Source organism: Nerophis lumbriciformis, linkage group LG03, assembly GCF_033978685.3.
Source record: "Nerophis lumbriciformis linkage group LG03, RoL_Nlum_v2.1, whole genome shotgun sequence".
Taxonomy (NCBI): domain Eukaryota; kingdom Metazoa; phylum Chordata; class Actinopteri; order Syngnathiformes; family Syngnathidae; genus Nerophis; species Nerophis lumbriciformis.
In genome coordinates, this window is record NC_084550.2 from 19680673 (window position 1) to 19701924 (window position 21252).

General features: G+C 38.9%; 1 protein-coding gene across 1 annotated transcript in view; it reads left to right on the forward strand.

Annotated features, from left to right (window-relative positions):
* LOC133580575 (MAGUK p55 subfamily member 7-like) overlaps window positions 1-21252 on the forward strand; it is a 140044-nt gene that overhangs the window by 112053 nt on the left and 6739 nt on the right. The window contains exons 12-15 of the mRNA XM_061934869.1: window positions 918-1091; window positions 16380-16460; window positions 16540-16633; window positions 16816-16924. Of these exons, the coding sequence (XP_061790853.1) occupies window positions 918-1091; window positions 16380-16460; window positions 16540-16633; window positions 16816-16924 (458 nt within the window). The remainder of the gene's footprint in view (window positions 1-917; window positions 1092-16379; window positions 16461-16539; window positions 16634-16815; window positions 16925-21252) is intronic.

The window sequence follows — 21252 nt, forward strand, 5'->3', positions numbered from 1 at the left end:
TCATTATTACACTTATATAAGACTTTTAAAGTCATTTTGATAGTAGGCTAATATAGACACTTACATCATGTGTTGCCTTCATTATAAAACTTTTAAAGTCTTTTTGATAGTAAGCTAATACAGCTAATATAGACGCTTACATCATGTGTTGCCTTCATTATAACACTTATATAAGACTTTTACAGTAATTTTGATAGTAGGCTAACATGGCTAATATAGACGCTTACATCATGTGTTGCCTTCATTATAACACTTATATAAGACTTTTAAAGTCATTTTGATAGTAGGCTACTATAGCTAATATAAACACTTACGTCATGTGTTTCCTTCATTATAACACTTATATACGTTTTTTCATTTTTTGCGGCTCCAGACAGATTCTTTTTTTTGTATTTTTTGGTCCAATATGGCTCTTTCAACATTTTAGGTTGCGGACCCCTGACTTAGTTCATCAAAGTGGATTCCGGATTCATTCTTAAGTTAAAGTTAAAGTACCAATGATTGTCACACACACACTAGGTGTGGTGAAATTATCCTCTGCATTTGACCCATCACCCTTAATCACCCCCTGGGTGGTGAGGGGAGCAGTGAGCAGCAGCGGGGGGCCACGCCCGGGAATCATTTTTAGGTGATTTAACCCCCAATTCCAACCCTTGATGCTGAGTGCCAAGCAGGGAGGTAATGAGTCACATTTTTTTGGTCTTTGGTATGACTCGGCCGGGGTTTGAACTCACAACCTACTCGATCTCAGGACGGGCACTCTAACCACTGATTTGAAGTCAAACTCTTAAGGGGTCCACTGTAGTTACATCGCCTTCATTTTTCGTGCCAAAACCTACTGGAATCTCGCGTATTGTCCGGAGAAAACCAATACCGATGATTAAAAACTCCATACCTTTTCTCTTCTTCCTTCTCAGCTGGTTTGAGGAAGAGTTTCCGACTGGGCAAGAAGAGCAGTCGGGTGAAAGAAGCAGCTTGTTCTAGAAGGTGGAGCTCAGGGGTTCATGACTCCGTTTGTCCGCCTACGTACGTGGAGGTCATCCCGTACCATAAAGATCCTAAGGACAGACACCGCCTCGTAGTATTGGTGGGTAAGTATAAAGGGTTAGGGTTAGGGGTTAGAGTGAGGGTTAACCCTAAACCCCTATCAGGGTGTACTTTTTTTTAATCTTTGTAGCTTTCCAAGTTTTCCCTGTTTATTACACATAAAAAATAGAATTAATGCTCTTTAATTTTAATATTTTATTCTCATGATATATTAATAATGGTCTGTACTACCGTATAGTCACATTTCTATATAGTGTTGCCACAAAAACATCAGAGTAATATACTCTATTAGACACGGAATGTCCTTGGGAAGTATACAAACAACAACCAAAGAGGAAAGGAACCATCCGGGCTCTTTTAGGCGCAAAGTTCCAAAGCCAGCATCTGTGATGGTATGGGGGTGTATTAGTGCCCAAGACATGGGTAACTTACACATCTGTGAAGGCACCATTAATGCTGAAAGGTACATACAGGTTTTGGAGCAACCCTGCTTATCTCAGCAAGACAATGCCAAGCCACATTCAGCACGTTTCGTAAAAAAAAGAGTGCGGGTACTTTCCTGGTCCGCCTGCAGTCCAGACTTGTCTCCCATCAAAAATGTGTGGCGCATTATGAAGCGTAAAATACGACAGCGGAGACCCCGGACTGTTAAACGACTGAAGCTCTGCATGAAACAAGAATGGGAAAGAATTCCACCTGAAAAGCTTCAAAAATGTGTCTCCCCAGTTACCAAACGTTTACTGAGTATTGTTAAAAGGAAAGGCCATGTAACACAGTGGTAAAAATGCCAAGTGCCAACTGTTTTGCAATGTGTTGCTGCCATTAAATTCTAAGTTAATGATTACCGTATTTTCCGCACTATAAGGCGCACCTAAAAACCACAAATTTTCTCAAAAGCTGACAGTACGCCTTATAACCCGGTGCGCTTTATATATGGATTAATATTAAGATTCATTTTCATAAAGTTTCGGTCTCGCAACTTCGGTAAACAGCCACCATCTTTTTTCCCCGTAGAAGAAGCGCGCGGTGCATGCTGGGATATGTGACGTTTCATTTCCATTTGTGTGTTTATGTAAAGACCCCAAAATGGCTCCTATTAAGTGTGTTGTCTGTCTAATTATAAATAATGCAGACGAGGCGTGTTAATTGAGTTCTCAACGTTTACTCACAGCGTGCTCATAACCACATTCTAACTGCCAGCATACAACAACGCTTCTCAGGGCTACCGCGCATGCTCGTCACTATCGTTGCATGCTGGGTAGTGTAGTTGTTATATTTGCTAGCTCATAACATCACATTAAGAGACACGCTTACGCGCTTAATTCAATACTCGCCGTCATTCCGGGTGGATTGACAAAAGACTTCCAGCCGCTAGATATTGGTGTCAACAGGGCATTCGAAGCTAGACTGCTAACTGCGTGGGAACAATGGATGACCGAAGGCGAACACACGTGACGTTCACCAAGACAGGGAGACAGGGAGACAGCGCCAGACGACATTTTGGATCCCACATTCGCCCAACTTTTCAATTCGGACAACGAAGGAGAATAATTCGAGGGATTTATGAATGAAGAATAACTTCAGAAAGTGAGCGTTATGTTTATTTTGTGTGTTGTGACATTAACGTTCGAGCAACATTATGTTGCTATTGCTCTGCACTATTTTGAATTTTACTATGTTTGTGATTGCACATTTGCGTACATTTTGGCAGTGAACAGAGTTGTTAGAACGCTGGTTTTTAATATATTATTAAAGTTTGACTGACCTATCTGACTGTTTTTTTTGACATTCCTTTAGCGCAGTTAGATGCGGCTTACAACACCGGGCGGCTTATAGGTGGACAAAGTTTTGAAATATGCCGTTCATTGAAGGCGCGGCTTATAACCCAGGGCGCCTTATGGTGCGGAAAATACGGTACTTGCAAAAAATAAAACATGTTTCTAAGCTCAAACATTAAATATCTTGTCTTTGCAGTCTATTAAATTGAATATAAGTTGAAAAGGATTAGCAAATCATTGTATTCTGTTTTTATTTACCATTTACACAACGTGCCAACTTTACCGGTTTTGGGTTTTGTATAACATTTTGGTGTTGTGTACTTGAATCATATTGCAGTTTTCACGTATCTCATGTGTGACTGCCATCATATTGCAGTCGACACGTATCTCTTATGTGTGACTGCCATCTATTGGTCACACTTATCATTACACCATGTACCAAATAAAATAGCTTTGAGGTCGGTAAGCACAACCAAAATGATTCCGTACATTAGGGGCACCGGGTTATAAGGCGCACTGTCGAGTTTTGAGAAAATGAAAGGATTTTAAGTGTGCCTTATAGTCCGGAAAATACGGTACTATCAAAGTTCTTCGACCAAACACATCAAGGTAATGCAAAGTTTCTTTTTTACTTACAAAATGTTTTACCTGAAATGATCCAAACAAACACGAAGTCGTCAGCACGTTACATCTCGTTTGATTGTATCACTTTTTTTCTACAACTCTTATTTTTTTGTGATAGAGTGATTGGAGCACATACTTGTTGGTCACAAAAAACATTCATGAAGTTTGGTTCTTTTATGAATTTATTATGAGTTTACCAAATCTGCTGGGTCAAAAGCAAGCAAATACAGCAATGTTAATATTTGGCTAAATGTCTACAAGCTTCTGGTTGAATTTTTGACCACTCCTCTTGACAAAATTGGTGCAGTTCAGCTAAATTTGTTGGTTTTTCTGACATGGACTTGTTTCTTCAGCATTGTCCACACGTTTAAGTTTCACCTGACCACAGAACTTTTCTCCAGAAGGTCTAATCTTTGTCCATGAGATGTCAGATGAAACAAAATCTGAGCTGTTTGGCCACAATAACCAGCAATATGTTTGGAGGAGAAAAGGAACACCAAGCCTACCGACAAGAATGGTGGTGGTAGTATTATGCTCTGGGCCTGTTTTGCTGCCAATGGAACTGGTGCTTTACAAAGAGTAAATGGGACAAGGAAAAAGGAGGATTACCTCCAAATTCTTCAGGACAACCTAAAATCATCAGCCCGGAGGTTGGGTCTTGGGCGGAGTTGGGTGTTCCAACAGGACAATGACCCCAAACACACGTCAAAAGTGGTAAAGGAATGGCTAAAATCAGGCTAGAATTAAGGTTTTAGAATGGCCTTCCCAAAGTCCCTGACTTAAACGTGTGGACAATGCTGAAGAAACAAGTCCATGTAAGAAAACCAACAAATCATAATATGCAACATCCCATGGACAAAGATAAGACCTTCTGGAGGAAAGTTCTGTGGTCAGATGAAACAAAAATTTAGCTGTTTGGCCACTTTTGACCTCCCTTCTTCCTCAACGACGCCTGGAGTCGAACTTTTGCTTGCATGCAGAACGGCCCAAGCCTATGAACATCACATCATCACACCAAAGACAATGGGCTCATACACACCCATCCCCCCCTCCCCCTCCCCCACCCAACGCCTTCACCACCGCTTGTTTCCCTTTCGGGGTGATGGACGGCTGGCAGCGCTTCATAGCAGCAGTTGACCCCCAGGGTCCCCAACTCCCCGCCCCTCTGTTGCAAGTCGTCGTGATTAAATGTAACGTGTTTATGTGTGCATTGCATGGAGGGTTTTTCCCACTCCAGACTAGACCCCCTTAGGAGCCCAGTCTAGATTGTATTTTTTTACTCATCTTCTTCCCCTGTGTTTGACCTTTTTCTTATCTTTTATGGGACAAGACAGCCATGTAAACTTTTGACCGCGACTGTATGTTCAGACTTTTGAACGTAACCCCGGGCCTTTCCCATCAGAACTACGTAAACACCGTCAGAATAGTTTGTATTCTTTGAAGTCACCACCCCAGATTGGCTTCTCCACCAATCCTGCAGGCCTGCTCTATGTACTCTATGTACTTTTGAGCTCCATCCCTCCCCAGGGAGTTTACATTGAAGGTCTTTCCAACGTCAACCGGGTCCAAATGGAAACGCAACAACAAATCCAAACAGAAAACACGTAAGTCAATTGCATGGATCGGCTATAAAAACCCTCAAAAACTGGACTAGTTAAACCAGCTGAAGAAAGCCAGAGGTCTTCATTAGGAATATTGGGCATTAGACAAAACAGAACCCGGATACAGAACTAAAACAATATTCTATTGTGCCCTACAACGGTGGTCCCCAACCACCGGTTCGGGGACCGGTACCGGTTCGGGGACCGGTGCTGGTCCGCGACACATTTGCTACCGGACATGCACACAATTAATATGGTTTTCTAGACCAAAATGTATCTATTTTTTTCTTCTTCTTCTCCAGGTTTTGTCGCGCTCTACCTTCCACTTTTCCAACCATTCCAATTGCGGGCTTTTCCTTGACAAATTCCCCAGATTTCCCTGAATTCCAGGTTTTCCAGGACATTTTCCCCATTCAAAACGAATTGGCCATTTTTTCAAACTTCTACCATTTCCACATTTATCAACCTATTCAAACCATTCCACCTTCAACACATTCCACTCATCCTGGACATTGAAACTATAATTTTTTCAAGTAAAAAAAATTCCAGGAATTCCCGAATTTTTTCAAACCCTTTTTTGACTCTTTTTTTCTAGCGACTACTCCTTCAGCATTTTTCAACTCGTTTCAACCGTTCTACCGTCAAAACATTCCCCTTAATCAGGACAAAAACACTAAGTTGTTTTTCAAACTGGAAAAATTCCGTGTTTTCCCGAAATTCCAGGAATTCCTTGATACCATTCCTCAATAGAAAAAATATTACTACTTCAACATTTCTCGGCCGATTTGAAAAATTCCAACACCAACTCGTTCAGAACATTCACATTTCTGTTTTGCATTTTACAAAAAACTCCCTCTTTTCCTGAAATCCCCAAATTTCCATGAAATTCCCATTGAAAAGAATGGGACATTTTTCCCCACTCAAACCGGACAAAAAACAAAGTTGCTTTACGAACTGGAAAAATTCCCGGTTTTCCCGAAATTCCTTAATACCATTCCTTAATTAAAAATGTTACTTCTTCAACAATTCTCGACCGATTTGAAAAATTCCAACACCAACCATTTCAACTCATTCAGAACATTCACTTTTTTTTTGGCATTTTCCAAAAAATTCCCTCTTTTCTCGAAATCCCCAAATTTCCATGAAATTCTCATTGAAAAGAAAGGGACATTTTTCAAAATTCCACAATTCATCTTCAAAATATTCAGCCTGTTCAAGAATTGTGTGCTCCCTTTCAAAAACTGTAAAATAAAAAACAAATCCCGGATTTCCAAGAATTCTCAGGTTTTAGGGACATTTTCCCCATTCCAAATGAATTATCCATTTTTCACACTTCCACAATTCCAACGTTTTTCAACCTATTCAAACCATTCCACCTTAAACATATTCCGCTCATCCTGGACATTGAAACTATAATTTTTTTCAAGTGAAATTTTTTTTCCAGTAATTCCCAAAATTAAATTTTTTCCAAACCCTTTTTTCTAGCGACTACCCCTTCCACATTTTTCAACCCGTTTCAACCGTTCTACCATCAAAACATTCCTCTTAATCAGGACAAAAAAACAAAGTTGTTTTTCAAACTGGAAAAATTCCCGGTTTTCCCAAAATTCCCGAAATACTTTGATACCATTCCTCAATTAAAAAAAATATTACTACTTCAACATTTCTCGACCGATTTGAAAAATTCCAACACCAACCATTTCAACTTATTCAGAAAATTTTAATTTTTTGGGGCATTTTCCCAAAAATTCCCTCTTTTCCCGAAATCCCTAAATTTCCATGAAATTCCCATCGAAAAGAAAGGGACATTTTTCAAAGTTCCACAATTCAACACCAACAATTTCAACTCATTCAGAACATTCGCATTTTTTTCTGCATTTTCCCAAATAGTCCCTCTTTTCCTGAAATCCCCAAAATTCCATGAAATTCCCATTGAAAAGAATGGGACATTTTTCACACTCAAACTGTTCCAATTTCAAAATATTCAGCCTGTTCAAAAATTGTATGCTCCCTTTCAAAAACTGTAAAAAAAAAAAAAAAATCCCGGATTTCCAAGAATTCTCAGTTTTTAGGGACATTTTCCCCATTCCAAATGAATAATCAATTTTTCACTCTTTCACAATTCCAACATTTTTCAACCTATTCAAACCAATCCACCTACAACATATTCCACTCATCCTTGACATTGAAACTAAGTATTTCCCAAGTCCCAAACCAAATTCCTGTCTTCCGGGACATTTTTCCCATTCAAATCTAATTGGCCATTAATTCAAACTTTCACCATTTCCACATTTTTCACCGATTCAAACCATCATTCCACTCATCCTGGACATTGAAACTCATTTTTTCAAGTAAAAATGTTTTTCCAGAAATTACCAGAATCACATTTTTCAACCCCTTTCAACCGTTCTACCGTCAAAACATTCCTCTTAATCAGGACAAAAAACATAGCCGTTTTTCAAACTGGAAAAATTCCCGGTTTTCCCGAAATTCCAGGAATTCCTTGAAACCATTTCTCAATTAAAAATGTTACTACTTCAACATTTTTCAACCTATTCAAACCATTCCACCTTCAACATATTCCACTAATCCTGGACATTGAAACTATCATTTTTAGAAGTTAAAAAAAAAATTCAGGAATTCCCAGAATTCCAATTTTTCCCTTTTTTGACCCTTTTTTTTTTAGCGACTACTCCTTCCACATTTTTCAACCCCTTTCAACCGTTCTACCGTCAAAACTTTCTTCTTAATCAGGACAAAAAACAAACTTGTTTTACGAACTGGAAAAATTCCCGGTTTTCCCGAAATTCCTTAATACCATTCCTTAATTAAAAATGTTACTTCTTCAACAATTCTCGAACGATTTGAAAAATTCCAACACCAACCATTTCAACTCATTCAGAACATTCACTTTTTTTTTCTTTTTTGGCATTTTCCAAAAAATTCCCTCTTTTCCCGAAATCCCCAAATTTCCATGAAATTCCCATCGAAAAGAAAGGGACATTTTTCAAAGTTCCACAATTCAACTTCAAAATATTCAGCCTGTTCAAAAATGGTATGCTCCCTTTCAAAAACTGTAAAAAAAAAAAAAAAAAAATTCCCGGATTTCCAAGAATTCTCAGTTTTTAGGGACATTTTCCCCATTCCAAATGAATAATCCATTTTTCACTCTTTCACAATTCCAACATTTTTCAACCTATTCAAACCAATCCACCTTCAACATATTCCACTCATCCTGGACATTGAAACTAAGTATTTCCCAAGTTCCAAACCAAATTCCTGTTTTCCGGGACATTTTTTCCCATTCAAAACGAATTGGCCATTAATTCAAACTTTCACCATTTCCACATTTTTCACCGATTCAAACCATTCCACCTTCAACACATTCCACTCATCCTGGACATTGAAACTATCATTTTTTCAAGTAACATTTTTCCCCCAGGAATTCCCAGAATCACATTTTTCAACCCCTTTCAACCGTTCTACGGTCAAAACATTCCTCTTAATCAGGACAAAAAACCAAGTTGTTTTTCGAACTGGAAAAATTACCGGTTCTCCTGAAATTCCAGGAATTCCTTGATACCAATCCTCAATTAAAAATGTTACTACTTCAACATTTCTCGATCGATTTGAAAAATTCCAACACCAACCATTTCAACTATTTCAGAACATTCACTTTTTTTTTGCATTTTTCAAAAAATTCCCTTTTTTCCCGAAATCCTCAAATTTCCATGAAATTCCCATTGAAAAGAATGGGACATTTTTCCCACTCAAACCGTTCCAACTTCAAAATATTCACCCTGTTCAAGAATTGTGTGCTCCCTTTCAAAAACTGTAAAAAAAAAAAAATTAAAAAAATTCCCGGATTTCCAAGAATTCTCAGTTTTTAGGGACATTTTCCCCATTCCAAATGAATAATCCATTTTTCACTCTTTCACAATTCCAACATTTTTCAACCTATGCAAACCAATCCACCTTCAACATATTCCACTCATCCTGGAAATTGAAAATAAGTATTTCCGAAGTTCCAAACTAAATTCCTGTTTTCCGGGACATTTTTCCCATTCAAAACGAATTGGCCATTAATTCAAACTTTCACCATTTCCACATTTTTCACCGATTCAAACCATTCCACCTTCAACACATTCCACTCATCCTGGACATTGAAACTATCATTTTTTTCAAGTAAAATTTTTTCCCCAGGAATTCCCAGAATCACATTTTTCAACCCCTTTCAACCGTTCTACCGTCAAAACATTCCTCTTAATCAGGACAAAAAACCAAGTTGTTTTTCGAACTGGAAAAATTACCGGTTCTCCTGAAATTCCAGGAATTCCTTGATACCAATCCTCAATTAAAAATGTTACTACTTCAACATTTCTCGATCGATTTGAAAAATTCCAACACCAACCATTTCAACTCATTCAGAACATTCACTTTTTTTTGCATTTTCCAAAAAATTCCCTCTTTTCCCGAAATCCTCAAATTTCCATTAAATTCCCATTGAAAAGAATGGGACATTTTTCAAAGTTCCACAATCCCCACTCAAACCGTTCCAACTTCAAAATATTCAGCCTGTTCAAGAACTGTGTGCTCCCTTTCAAAAACTGTAAATAAATAAATAAATACAAATTATCGGATTTCCAAGAATTCTCAGTTTTCAGGGACATTTTTCCCATTCCAATTGAATTATCCATTTTTTACACTTCCACAATTCCAACATTTTTCAACCAACCATTTCAACTTATTCAGAAAATTTTAATTTTTTTTGGCATTTTCCAAAAAAATCCCTCTTTTCCCGAAATCCCCAAATTTCCATGAAATTCCCATTGAAAAGAATGGGACATTTTTCAAAGTTCCACAATTCAACTTCAAAATATTCAGCCTGTTCAAGAATTGTGTGCTCCCTTTCAAAAACTGTAAAAAATAAAATAAAAAAATCCCGGATTTCCAAGAATTCTCAGTTTTAGGGACATTTTCCCCATTCCAAATTAATTATCCATTTTTCACACTTCCACAATTCCAACGTTTTTTCAACCTATTCAAACCATTTTCAACCCCATTTTTCAACCCCTTTCAACTGTTCTACCGTCAAACATTCCTCTTAATCAGGACAAAAAATGAAGTTGTTTTTCAAACTGGAAAAATTCCTGGTTTTCCTGAAATTCCAGGAATTCCTTGAAACCATTTCTCAATTAAAAATGTTACTACTTCAACATTTCTCGACCGATTTGAAAAAATTCCAACACCAACCATTTCAACTCATTCAGAACATTCAATTTTTTGGGGGGCATTTTCCAAAAAACTCCCTCTTTTCCCGAAATCCCATGGAAAAGAATGGGACATGTTTCAAAGTACCACAATTCCCACTCAAACCGTTCCAACTTCAAAAATATTCAGCCTGTTCACAAATTGTGTGCTCCCTTTCAAAAACTGTAAAAAAAAAAAAAAAAATCCCGGATTTCCAAGAATTCTCAGTTTTCAGGGACATTTTCCCCATTCCAAATGAATTAGCAATTTTTCACAATTCCAACATTTTTCAATCTATTCAAACCAATCCACCTTCAACACTCATCCACTCATCCTGGACATTGAAACTACGTCTTTCCCAAGTTCCAAACCAAATTCCAGTTTTCCTGGAAATTCAAATGCGTCAACATTCAAAACATTCAAACAATCAAACTATTTTGACATTCATACTGGGGACGGCGTGACATGGTTGGGAGAGTGGCCGTGCCAGCAACCTGAGGGTTCCTGGTTCAATCCCCACCTTCTACCAACCTCGTCACGTCCGTTGTGTCCTTGAGCAAGACACTTCCACCCTTGCTCCTGATGGGTCGTGGTTAGGGCCTTGCATGGCAGCTCCCGCCATCAGTGTGTGAATGGGTGAATATGGAAATAGGGTCTTTGAGTACCTTGAAGGTAGAAAAACTCTATACAAGTATAACCAATTTACCATTTACTACAATCCTTCTAGTTCATTCATAAACTACATTTTCTTAACTTTCAGATTGTTGCCGAAGGCTCATTTTTTTGCGGTTTTTATCTGCCACACGTAGAAAAAGCCGGTCCGTGAAAATAATGCATACATTAAACCGGTCCCCGAGGGGAAAAGGTTGGGGTAAGATTGGTGTAAATGACCCCAGGACGAAGGTGAGTGGACAGTCTCCACATGGCCCGAAGTGGCTTTTCCCCGGGTCTTAAAAAGGCTACTGTGAAAGCCATTAGCAGTGTAAGAGCGCAGAGTCCTAAAAACCTGATATTTTGTAATGTTGTGAGTCGGTCCAAGGCTGTGATGGAAAAGGCAGGTATGTCAGGAATCCCGCTTTCATACGGAGCTCCGAAAGAGTCTGATGCAACCTAGGGCCGGACCAACCTCGTTTAAAGGAATATCCCAGATGCTACTTTGTGTGTGTGTGTGTGTGTGTGTGTGTGTGTGTGTTCATCCTGTACATCCTACACGGTAACGACACCGATATTACGTGACTTTGCAGATGTTGTATTTTTATGAGCAACTATGGATTTTCCAGCGGGTATACGGTATTAATCGGCGAAAAAAAAAACAGTCCGATCGTCCGTAGAATTTCTCAGACTGAAAACAGCATGAAATCAGAGCTCCGTCTGCCTGACTGTCTTAACCGGGGTTTTTTTTTGTTTTTTTTGTTCCACCCTGATGGCAAACACAGATGTAACATTCAGTCAAAAAGCCCATGTGACGCAGGGCTTGTCATTGAGGATGTCATTAGTGCGCCCTGATACGATGAGTAATTACGCATACGGTGTATCACACATGCTGTGGACGCATGTGGAAAAGTAAATACATCTTGAGTGAATTAAGTGGTAATTCTGAACAACAAATGTCAACGTTGATCAAAGTTCGACTGAACAGTCTTTCTTGGAATCTGCTGCACATTAATGGGACAATACTTTGCTTCGTTGATCAAACAAACCAAAACAAAAATGTAAACTCACTCTGTTGACTTTTTGATGTCGCATTGATTTTCCCTACATAAAAGTATGACTTTATTTGTGGTATTATGATACTTTGTACCAAAAAGTCAGTGTTCAAAAACAAGAAAAAATAATACAAAAATGAGGGGTATTTTATTTGAACTAAGCACAATTATCTTGCCAATAAAACAAGAAAATTCGGCTTGTCAAGACTTTCCAAAACAAGTAAAATTAGCTAACCTCAATGAACCCAAAAATACCTTAAATAAGTATATTCTCACTAATAACAAGTGCACTTTGCTTGGGATAAAAAAAGAGACATTGACTCTTCCGGGCTATATTATACACCCCTGCTACCACCAAACCCCGCCCCCACCCCAACCCTGCTCCCTCACACATCAACCCCCCCCCCCCCCCCCCCCCCCCCTCTCTGTGCGTCGGTTGAGGTGGGCGGGGTTTGGTAGCGGGGGTTGTATAATGTATCCCGGAAGAGTTAGGGCTGCATGGGATTCTGGGTATTTGTCCTGTTGTGTTTATGTTGTGTTACGGTGCAAATGTTCTCCCGAAATGTGTTTGTCATTCTTGTTTGGTGTGGGTTCACAGTGTGGCACATTAGTGAGAGTGTTAAAAAAATGTTTATACCGCCACCGTCAGTGTAACCTGTGTGGTTGTTGAACAAGTATGCGTTGCTGTCACCTACGTGAGCAAGCAAAAGCCACATACAACGTGAGGCTGATCAGGCATGCTGTTCATGGTGGGTGCTACATGCGGTACCAACACGGCACGCATGACGCTGACAAGCGCCATTCAGTTAAAACCCGCGTGCCGCACCAGCATTCAAATCCTATATAAAGGTGTGGGCAGCGTGTCTGAGACCCCTGGTTTAAACATAGCACAAAGTAAAAAAAAAATCTCTGTATACAGTGTTATTTAATTTAGCATTTCATAAATTTTTTGCGGCTCTAATAGTTTTCTATAATTTGTGAAACTGGTCAAAATGGCTCTTTGACTGGTAAAGGTTGCCGACCCCTGACCTAGTCAAATCAGCTCTGTTAATTTCCGTTTTTTCGACTGTTTTCCGTACCTTGGAGACATCATGCCTCGTCGGTGTGTTGTCGGAGGGTGTAACAAAACGAACAGGGACGGATTCAAGTTGCGCCAGTGGCCCAAAGATGCGAAAGTGGCAAGAAATTGGACGAAATTTGTTCAAAATACGAGGCTGTGGGGAAAGCCGACGAAAAAGGTCAGTCGTTTGTTCCGCACACTTTACCGACGAAAGCTATGCTACGACAGAGATGGCAAGAATGTGTGGATATCCTGCGACACTCAAAGCAGATGCATTTCCAACGATAAAGTCAAAGAAATCAGCCGCCAGACCCCCATTGAATCTGCCGGAGTGTGTGAGCAATTCAGGGACAAAGGACCTCGCTAGCACGGCAAGCAATGGCGGCAGTTTGTTCCCGCAGACAAGCGAGCTAAACCCCCTGGATGTCTTGGATGATCAAGAGAAGAATATCGACCCTAGCTTCCCTGGCCTGCTGACATCAACTCCAAAACTGGACCGATCAGCTTTCAAGAAAAGAGAGCGGATGAGGGTATGTCTACAGAATATATTAATTGATGAAAACTTTATTCATTACTCGCGGCTTTACGTAAATTATTATACATAAACTGTGTTTACCAATAATTTAGCTTAAAAACATTACAACACTTAAAAACAAACACATACCAATCGTCGGTTAGAAGGCGATCGGCGAATTCGTCCTCGCTTTCTCCCGTGTTTTCGTCGGTTTCGCTTGCATACGGTTCAAACCGATATGGCTCAATAGCTTCAGTTTCTTCTTCAATTTCGCTTAGGCCGCTGAAATCCGAGTCTGAATCCGAGCTAATGTCGCTACCTTGCTGTTCTATCCGCCATGTTTGTTTGTGTTGGCTTCACTATGTGACGTCACAGGAAAATGGACGGGTGTATATAACGATGGTTAAAATCAGGCACTTTGAAGCTTTTTTTAGGGATATTGCGTGATGGGTAAAATTTTGAAAAAAAAGTCGAAAAATAAAATAAGCCACTGGGAACTGATTTTTAATGGTTTTAACCCTTCTGAAATTGTGATAATGTTCCCCTTTAAATTAAGCAAAGCTCGTGCCATTATGCGCTCAGCATCATGATTTTTTTTTTCCATGCTTGAAATAAGAAATGATTACTTTAAAAAAAAGTAGTTTTATACTTGTGAGTGTTGATGACGCAGCTTTGCAACACTTGATATTCTAGTTTCAAGCATGTTTTACTCAATATAGGTCATCAAATCTCAGCTACAAGCTGTAATATCTTACTGAGATCATTTAGGACCAAAATACTTAAAATAAGTAAAACACTCTAACATAAAATCTGCTTAGTGAGAAGAATGATCTTATCAGACAGAAAATAAGCAAATATCACCCTTAATTGAGATATTTAATCTTACTTAGATTTCAGTTTTTGCAGTGTACTAGGTTTATTTGCATACAATTAGGATTTTTCTCTTAACTGTTACTTATTTGACTTATTTAATAGAACCACTTTGTTCTAATAAAATACGAATTGTAACATTATGACTATATGCAAAACCCAAAACCAGTGAAGTTGAAGTTATTTAAATGGTAAATAAAAACAGAATACAATGATTTGCAAATCCTTTTCAACTTATATTCAATTGAATAGACTGCAAAGACAAGATATTTAATGTTCCAACTGGGAAACTTGTTGTTTTTTTTTGCAAATAATCATTAACTTAGAATTTAATGGCAGCAACACATTGCAAAAAAGTTGGCACAGGGGCATTTTTACCACTGTGTTACATGGCCTTTCCTTTTAACAACACTCAGTAAACGTTTGGGACCTGAGGAGACACATTTTTGAAGCTTTTCAGGGGGTGATTTGCAAATCCTTTTGAACTTATATTCAATTGAATAGACTGCAAAGACAAGATACTTGAGGAATGCTCATCAAACACTTATTTGGAACATCCCACGGGTGAACAGGCTAATTGGGAACAGGTGGGTGCCATGATTAGGTATAAAAGTAGCTTCCGTGAAATGCTCAGTCATTCACAAACAAGGATGGGGCAAGGGTCACCACTTTGTCAACAAATGTGTGAGCAAATTGTCGAACAGTTTAAGAACAACATTTCTTAACCAGCTATTGCAAGGAATTTAGGGATTTCACCATCTACGGTCCGTAATATCATCAAAAGGTTCAGAGAATCTGGAAAAATGATTCCAGAGCCCGTGACCTTCAATCCCTCAAACGGTACTGCCTCAAAAACTGACATCAGTGTGCAAAGGATATCACCACATGGGCTCAGGAACACTTCAGAAAACCACTGTCAGTAACTACAGTTCGTCGCTACATCTGTAAGTGCACGTTAAAACTCTACTATGCAAAGCCACAGCCATTTATCAACAACACCCAACTTCGCTGGGCCCGAGCTCATCTAAGATGGACTGATGCAAAGTGGAAAAGTGTCCACATTTCAATTTGGTTTTGGAAAATGTGGACGTTGTGTCCTCCGGACCAATAAGGAAAAGAACCATCTGGATTGTTCTAGGCGCAAAGTTGAAAAGCCAGCATCTGTGATGGTATGGGGGTGTATTAGGGCCCAAGACATGGGTAACTTACACATCTGTGAAGGCACCATTAATGCCAAAAGGTACATACAGGTTTTGGAACAACATATGTTGCCATCCAAGCAACGTTATCATGGACGCCCCTGCTTATTTCAGCAAGACAATGCCAAGCCACGTGTTACAACAGTGTGGCTTCATAGTAAAATCATTTGTGTACTAGACTGGCCTGCCTGTAGTCCAGACCTGTCTCCCATTGACAATGTGTGGCGCAATATGAAGCATCTGTAAGTGGAAGTTAAAACTCTACTATGCAAAGCCAAAGCCATTTATCAACAACACCCAGAAATGCTGCCGGCTTCGCTGGGCCTGAGCTGATCTAAGATGGACTGATACATAGTGGAAAATTGTTCTGTGGTCGGACGAGTCCACATTTCAAATTGTTTTTGGAGACTGTGGACGTCGTGTCCTCCGGACCAGTAAGTTAAAGAACCATCCGGATTGATATAGGCGCAAAGTTGAAAAGCCAGCATTTGTGATGGTATGGGGGTGTATTAGTGCCCAAGACATGGGTAACTTACACATCTGTGAAGGCACTATTAATGCTGAAATGTACATACAGGTTTTGGAGCAACATATGTTGCCATCCAAGCAACGTTATCATGGACGCCCCTGCTAATTCACTGGTTTTGGGTTTTGTATGTATATATATATATATATATATATATTTAATCTTTTTTTTACGACACAAAAACCTTGTGTTCTCTGTCTTGAGGCCCCAGCGGTGTTGGAGTGAACGAACTGAAGCAAAGGCTCCTGATCTCAGATTCAGACCTCTACGGTGTAACTGTACCATGTAAGGCAATAAGACAACCTTGTCACTTTTTTCCTCCTGTATGCCATTTTTGACTGTTAGGGCCGTTCTACCCTTTCAGACACAACGCGTGAGAAGAGAAGCCAAGAGACAGAAGGACTGGATTATCATTTTGTATCGGTCCTCAAATTCGAGGAGGACATTCTCAACCACAGGTACATGTGCGGGTTTCCTCCACTGCGTCGTTAAAATGTAGTCCGACATGTGTTCTGGTCATTCTATACCATTCAAGTCTAGTTTTGAAAGAAAAGTCAGCCGTCTCTGCCATTATTACATTTTTTTTTTTTCAGTCCTGGCTTTTATGTCCTTGTCTGCCCCCGTTAATGTCTGCCTTTAGGTTTATAGACTATGGGAGATACAGAGGCCACTACTATGGAACAAGTCTGGACTCAGTTCGCCGGGTGATGGCCGAGGGCAAAGTGTGCCTCCTGGACCTGAACCCTAGTGTGAGTACAAGGACGGGATGTTTACAGTAAAATAATAATAATAAGTAATACAACATTTTTTTTTTAAAAAGGCCGTAATCTCTCCGTAAGCGTCTTTGTTTAGATTTTCTTCCCCATAGGAATAAAGAAATAAAAATAGGTTTAAAGGGGAACTGCACTTTTTTGGGGGTAAACGAATGGAATGGAGAAACAATACCACTGTTTTTAGAGGTAAAATTCAAGCAACAGAGCTGCCAGTTATTTTTTGTTTTTTTAATGTAACTAGGGCAAAGTGTGCCTCCTGGACCTGAACCCTAGTGTGAGTACAAGGACGAGATGTTTACAGTAAAAAAAAAAGGCTTTTAAAGGCTGTAATCTGTCTGGAAAATCACTCACGTTGGAATATTGTGAGAGTTATCGAAGTAAATATTTTTCAAAGTGGAGACGTCTTTGTTTAGATTTTTTTCCCCATAGGAATAAGGAAATAAAAATAGGGTTAACTGTAACTGCACTTTTTGGGGGTAAATGGAATGGAATGGAGAAACAATACCACTGTTTTTAGAGGTAAAATTCAAGCAACAGAGCTGCCTTTTTTCTTTCTTTTTTTTTTACTGTAACGAGAGCAAAGTGTGCCTCCTGGACCTGAACCCTAGTGTGAGTACAAGGACGGGATGTTTACAGTAAAAAAATAATAATAAGTAATAAAAAAAAAATTTAAAAGCCCTTAATCTGTCTGGAAAATGACTCACGTTGGAATATTGTGAGAGTTATCGAAGTAAATATTTTTCAAAGTGGAGACGTCTTTGTTTGGATTTGTTTCCCCCATAGGAATAAGGAAATAAAAGTTAAAGGGGAACTGCACTTTTTTGGGGGTAAATGGAATGGAATGGAGAAACAATACCACTGTTTTTAGAGGTAAAATTCAAGAAACATAGCTGCCAGTTTTTTGGGTTTTTTTTACTGTAATGAGGGCAAAGTGTGCCTCCTGGACCTGAACCCTAGTGTGAGTACAAGGACGGGATGTTTACAGTAAAAAAAAGAAATACCGTATTTTCCGCACTATAAGGCGCACCTAAAAACCACAAATTTTCTCAAAAGCTGACAGTGCGCCTTATAACCCGGTGCGCTTTATATATGGATAAATATTAAGATTCATTTTCATAAAGTTTCGGTCTCGCAACTTCGGTAAACAGCCGCCATCTTTTTTCCCCGTAGAAGAAGCGCGCGGTGCATGCTGGGATATGTGACGTTTCATTTCCATTTGTGTGTTTATGTAAAGACCCCAAAATGGCTCCTATTAAGTGTGTTGTCTGTCTAATTATAAATAATGCAGACGAGGCGTGTTAACTGAGTTCTCAACGTTTACTCACAGCGTGCTCATAACCACATTCTAACTCCCAGCATACAACAACGCTTCTCAGGGCTACCGCGCATGCTCGTCACTATCGTTGCATGCTGGGTAGTGTAGTTGTTATATTTGCTAGCTCATAACATCACATTAAGAGACACGCTTACGCGCTTAATTCAATACTCGCCGTCATTCCGGGTGGATTGACAAAAGACCTCCAGCCGCTAGATATTGGTGTCAACAGGGCATTCGAAGCTAGACTGCTAACTGCGTGGGAACAGTGGATGACAGAAGGCGAACACACGTGACGTTCACCAAGACAGGGAGGCAGGGAGACAGCGCCAGACGACATTTTGGATCCCACATTCGCCCAACTTTTCAATTCGGACAACTAAGGAGAATAATTCGAGGGATTTATGAATGAAGAATAACTTCAGAAAGTGAGCGTTATGTTTATTTTGTGTGTTGTGACATTAACGTTCGAGCAACATTATGTTGCTATTGCTCTGCACTATTTTGAATTTTACTATGTTTGTGATTGCACATTTGCGTACATTTTGGGAGTGAACAGAGTTGTTAGAACGCTGGTTTTTAATATATTATTAAAGTTTGACTGACCTATCTGACAGTTTTTTTTGACATTCCTTTAGCGCAGTTAGATGCGGCTTACAACACCTGGCGGCTTATAGGTGGACAAAGTTTTGAAATATGCCGTTCATTGAAGGCGCGGCTTTTAACCCAGGGCGCCTTATGGTGCGGAAAATACGGTAATAAGAAATACAATTTTTTTTTTTTAAAAGGCCGTAATCTGTCTGGAAAATCACTCACGTTGGAATATTGTGAGAGTTATCGAAGTAAATATTTTACGAAGTGGAGACGTTTTTTGTTTCGATTTTTTTTCCCCATAGGAATAAGGAAATAGAAATAGGGTTAAAGGGGAACTGCACTTTTTGGGGATAAATGGAATGGAATGGAGAAACAATACCACTGTTTTCAGAGGTAAAACTCAAGCAACAGAGCTGCCAGTTTTTTGTTTTTTTCCTACTGTAACGAGGGCAAAGTGTGCCTCCTGGACCTGAACCCTAGTGGACGGGATGTTTACAGTAAAAAAAAAAAAAAAAAAAGTAATAAAAATTTTTTTTTTAAAGGCCGTAATCTGTCTGGAAAATCACTCACGTTGGAATATTGTGAGAGTTATCGAAGTAAATATGTTTCAAAGTGGAGACGTCTTTGTTTAAATTTTTTTCCCCCATAGGAATAAGGAAATAAAAATAGGGTTAAAGGGGAACTGCACTTTTTGGGGATAAATGGAATGGAATGCAGAAACAATACCACTGTTTTTAGAGGTAAAATTCAAGCAACAGAGCTGCCTTTTTTCTTTCTTTTCTTTTTTTACTGTAACGAGGGCAAAGTGTGCCTCCTGGACCTGAACCCTAGTGTGAGTACAAGGACGGGATGTTTACAGTAAAAAATAAATAAATAAGTAATACAAATTTTTTAAAAAAGGCCGTAAGCTGTCTGGAAAATCACTCACGTTGGAATATTGTGAGAGTTATCGAAGTAAATATTTTTCAAAGTGGAGACGTCTTTGTTTACATTTTTTTTTCCCATAGGAATAAGGAAATAAAAATAGGGTTAAAGGGGAACTGCACTTTTTGGGGGTAAATGGAATGGAATGGAGAAACAATACCACTGTTTTTAGAGGTAAAATTCAAGCAACAGAGCTGCCAGTTTATTTTTATTTTTTACTGTAACGAGGGCAAAGTGTGCCTCCTGGACCTGAACCCTAGTGTGAGTACAAGGACGGGATGTTTACAGTAAAAAAATAATAATAATAAGTAATAAAAACACATTTTTAAAAGGCCGTAATCTGTCTGGAAAATCACTCACGTTGGAATATTGTGAGAGTTATCGAAGTAAATATTTTTCAAAGTGGAGACGTCTTTGTTTACATTTTTTTCCCCCATAGGAATAAGGAAATAAAAATAGGGTTAATGGGGAACTGCACTTTTTGGGGGTAAATGGAATGGAATGGAGAAACAATACCACTGTTTTTAGAGGTAAAAAATTCAAGCAACAGAGCTGCCATTTTTTTTTGTTTTTTACTGTAACGAGGGCAAAGTGTGCCTCCTGGACCTGAACCCTAGTGTGAGTACAAGGACGGGATGTTTACAGTAAAAAAAAAAAAAAAGTAATAAAAAAAAGTTTAAAAAAAAAAAAGGCCGTAATCTGTCTGGAAAATCACTTACGTTGGAATATTGTGAGAGTTATCAAAGTAAATATTTTTCGAAGTGGAGACGTCTTTGTTTAGATTTTTTCCCCCCATAGGAATAAGGAAATAAAAATAGGGTTGAAGGGGAACTGCTCTTTTTGGGGATAAATGGAATGGAATGGAGAAACAATATCACTGTTTTTAGAGGTAAAATTCAAGCAACAGAGCTGCCAGTTTTTTGTTTTTTCTTACTGTAACATGGGCAAAGTGTGCCTCCTAGACCTGAACCCTAGTGTGAGTACAAGGACGGGATGTTTACAGTAAACAAATAATAATAAGTAAAACAATTTTTTTTTTAAAAGGCCGTAAGCTGTCTGGAAAATCACTCACGTTGGAATATTGTGAGAGTTATCGAAGTAAATATTTTTCAAAGTGGAGACGTCTTTGTTTACATTTTTTTTTCCCATAGGAATAAGGAAATAAAAATAGGGTTAAAGGGGAACTGCACTTTTTGGGGGTAAATGGAATGGAATGGAGAAACAATACCACTGTTTTTAGAGGTAAAATTCAAGCAACAGAGCTGCCAGTTTATTTTTATTTTTTACTGTAACGAGGGCAAAGTGTGCCTCCTGGACCTGAACCCTAGTGTGAGTACAAGGACGGGATGTTTACAGTAAAAAAATAATAATAATAAGTAATAAAAACACATTTTTAAAAGGCCGTAATCTGTCTGGAAAATCACTCACGTTGGAATATTGTGAGAGTTATCGAAGTAAATATTTTTCAAAG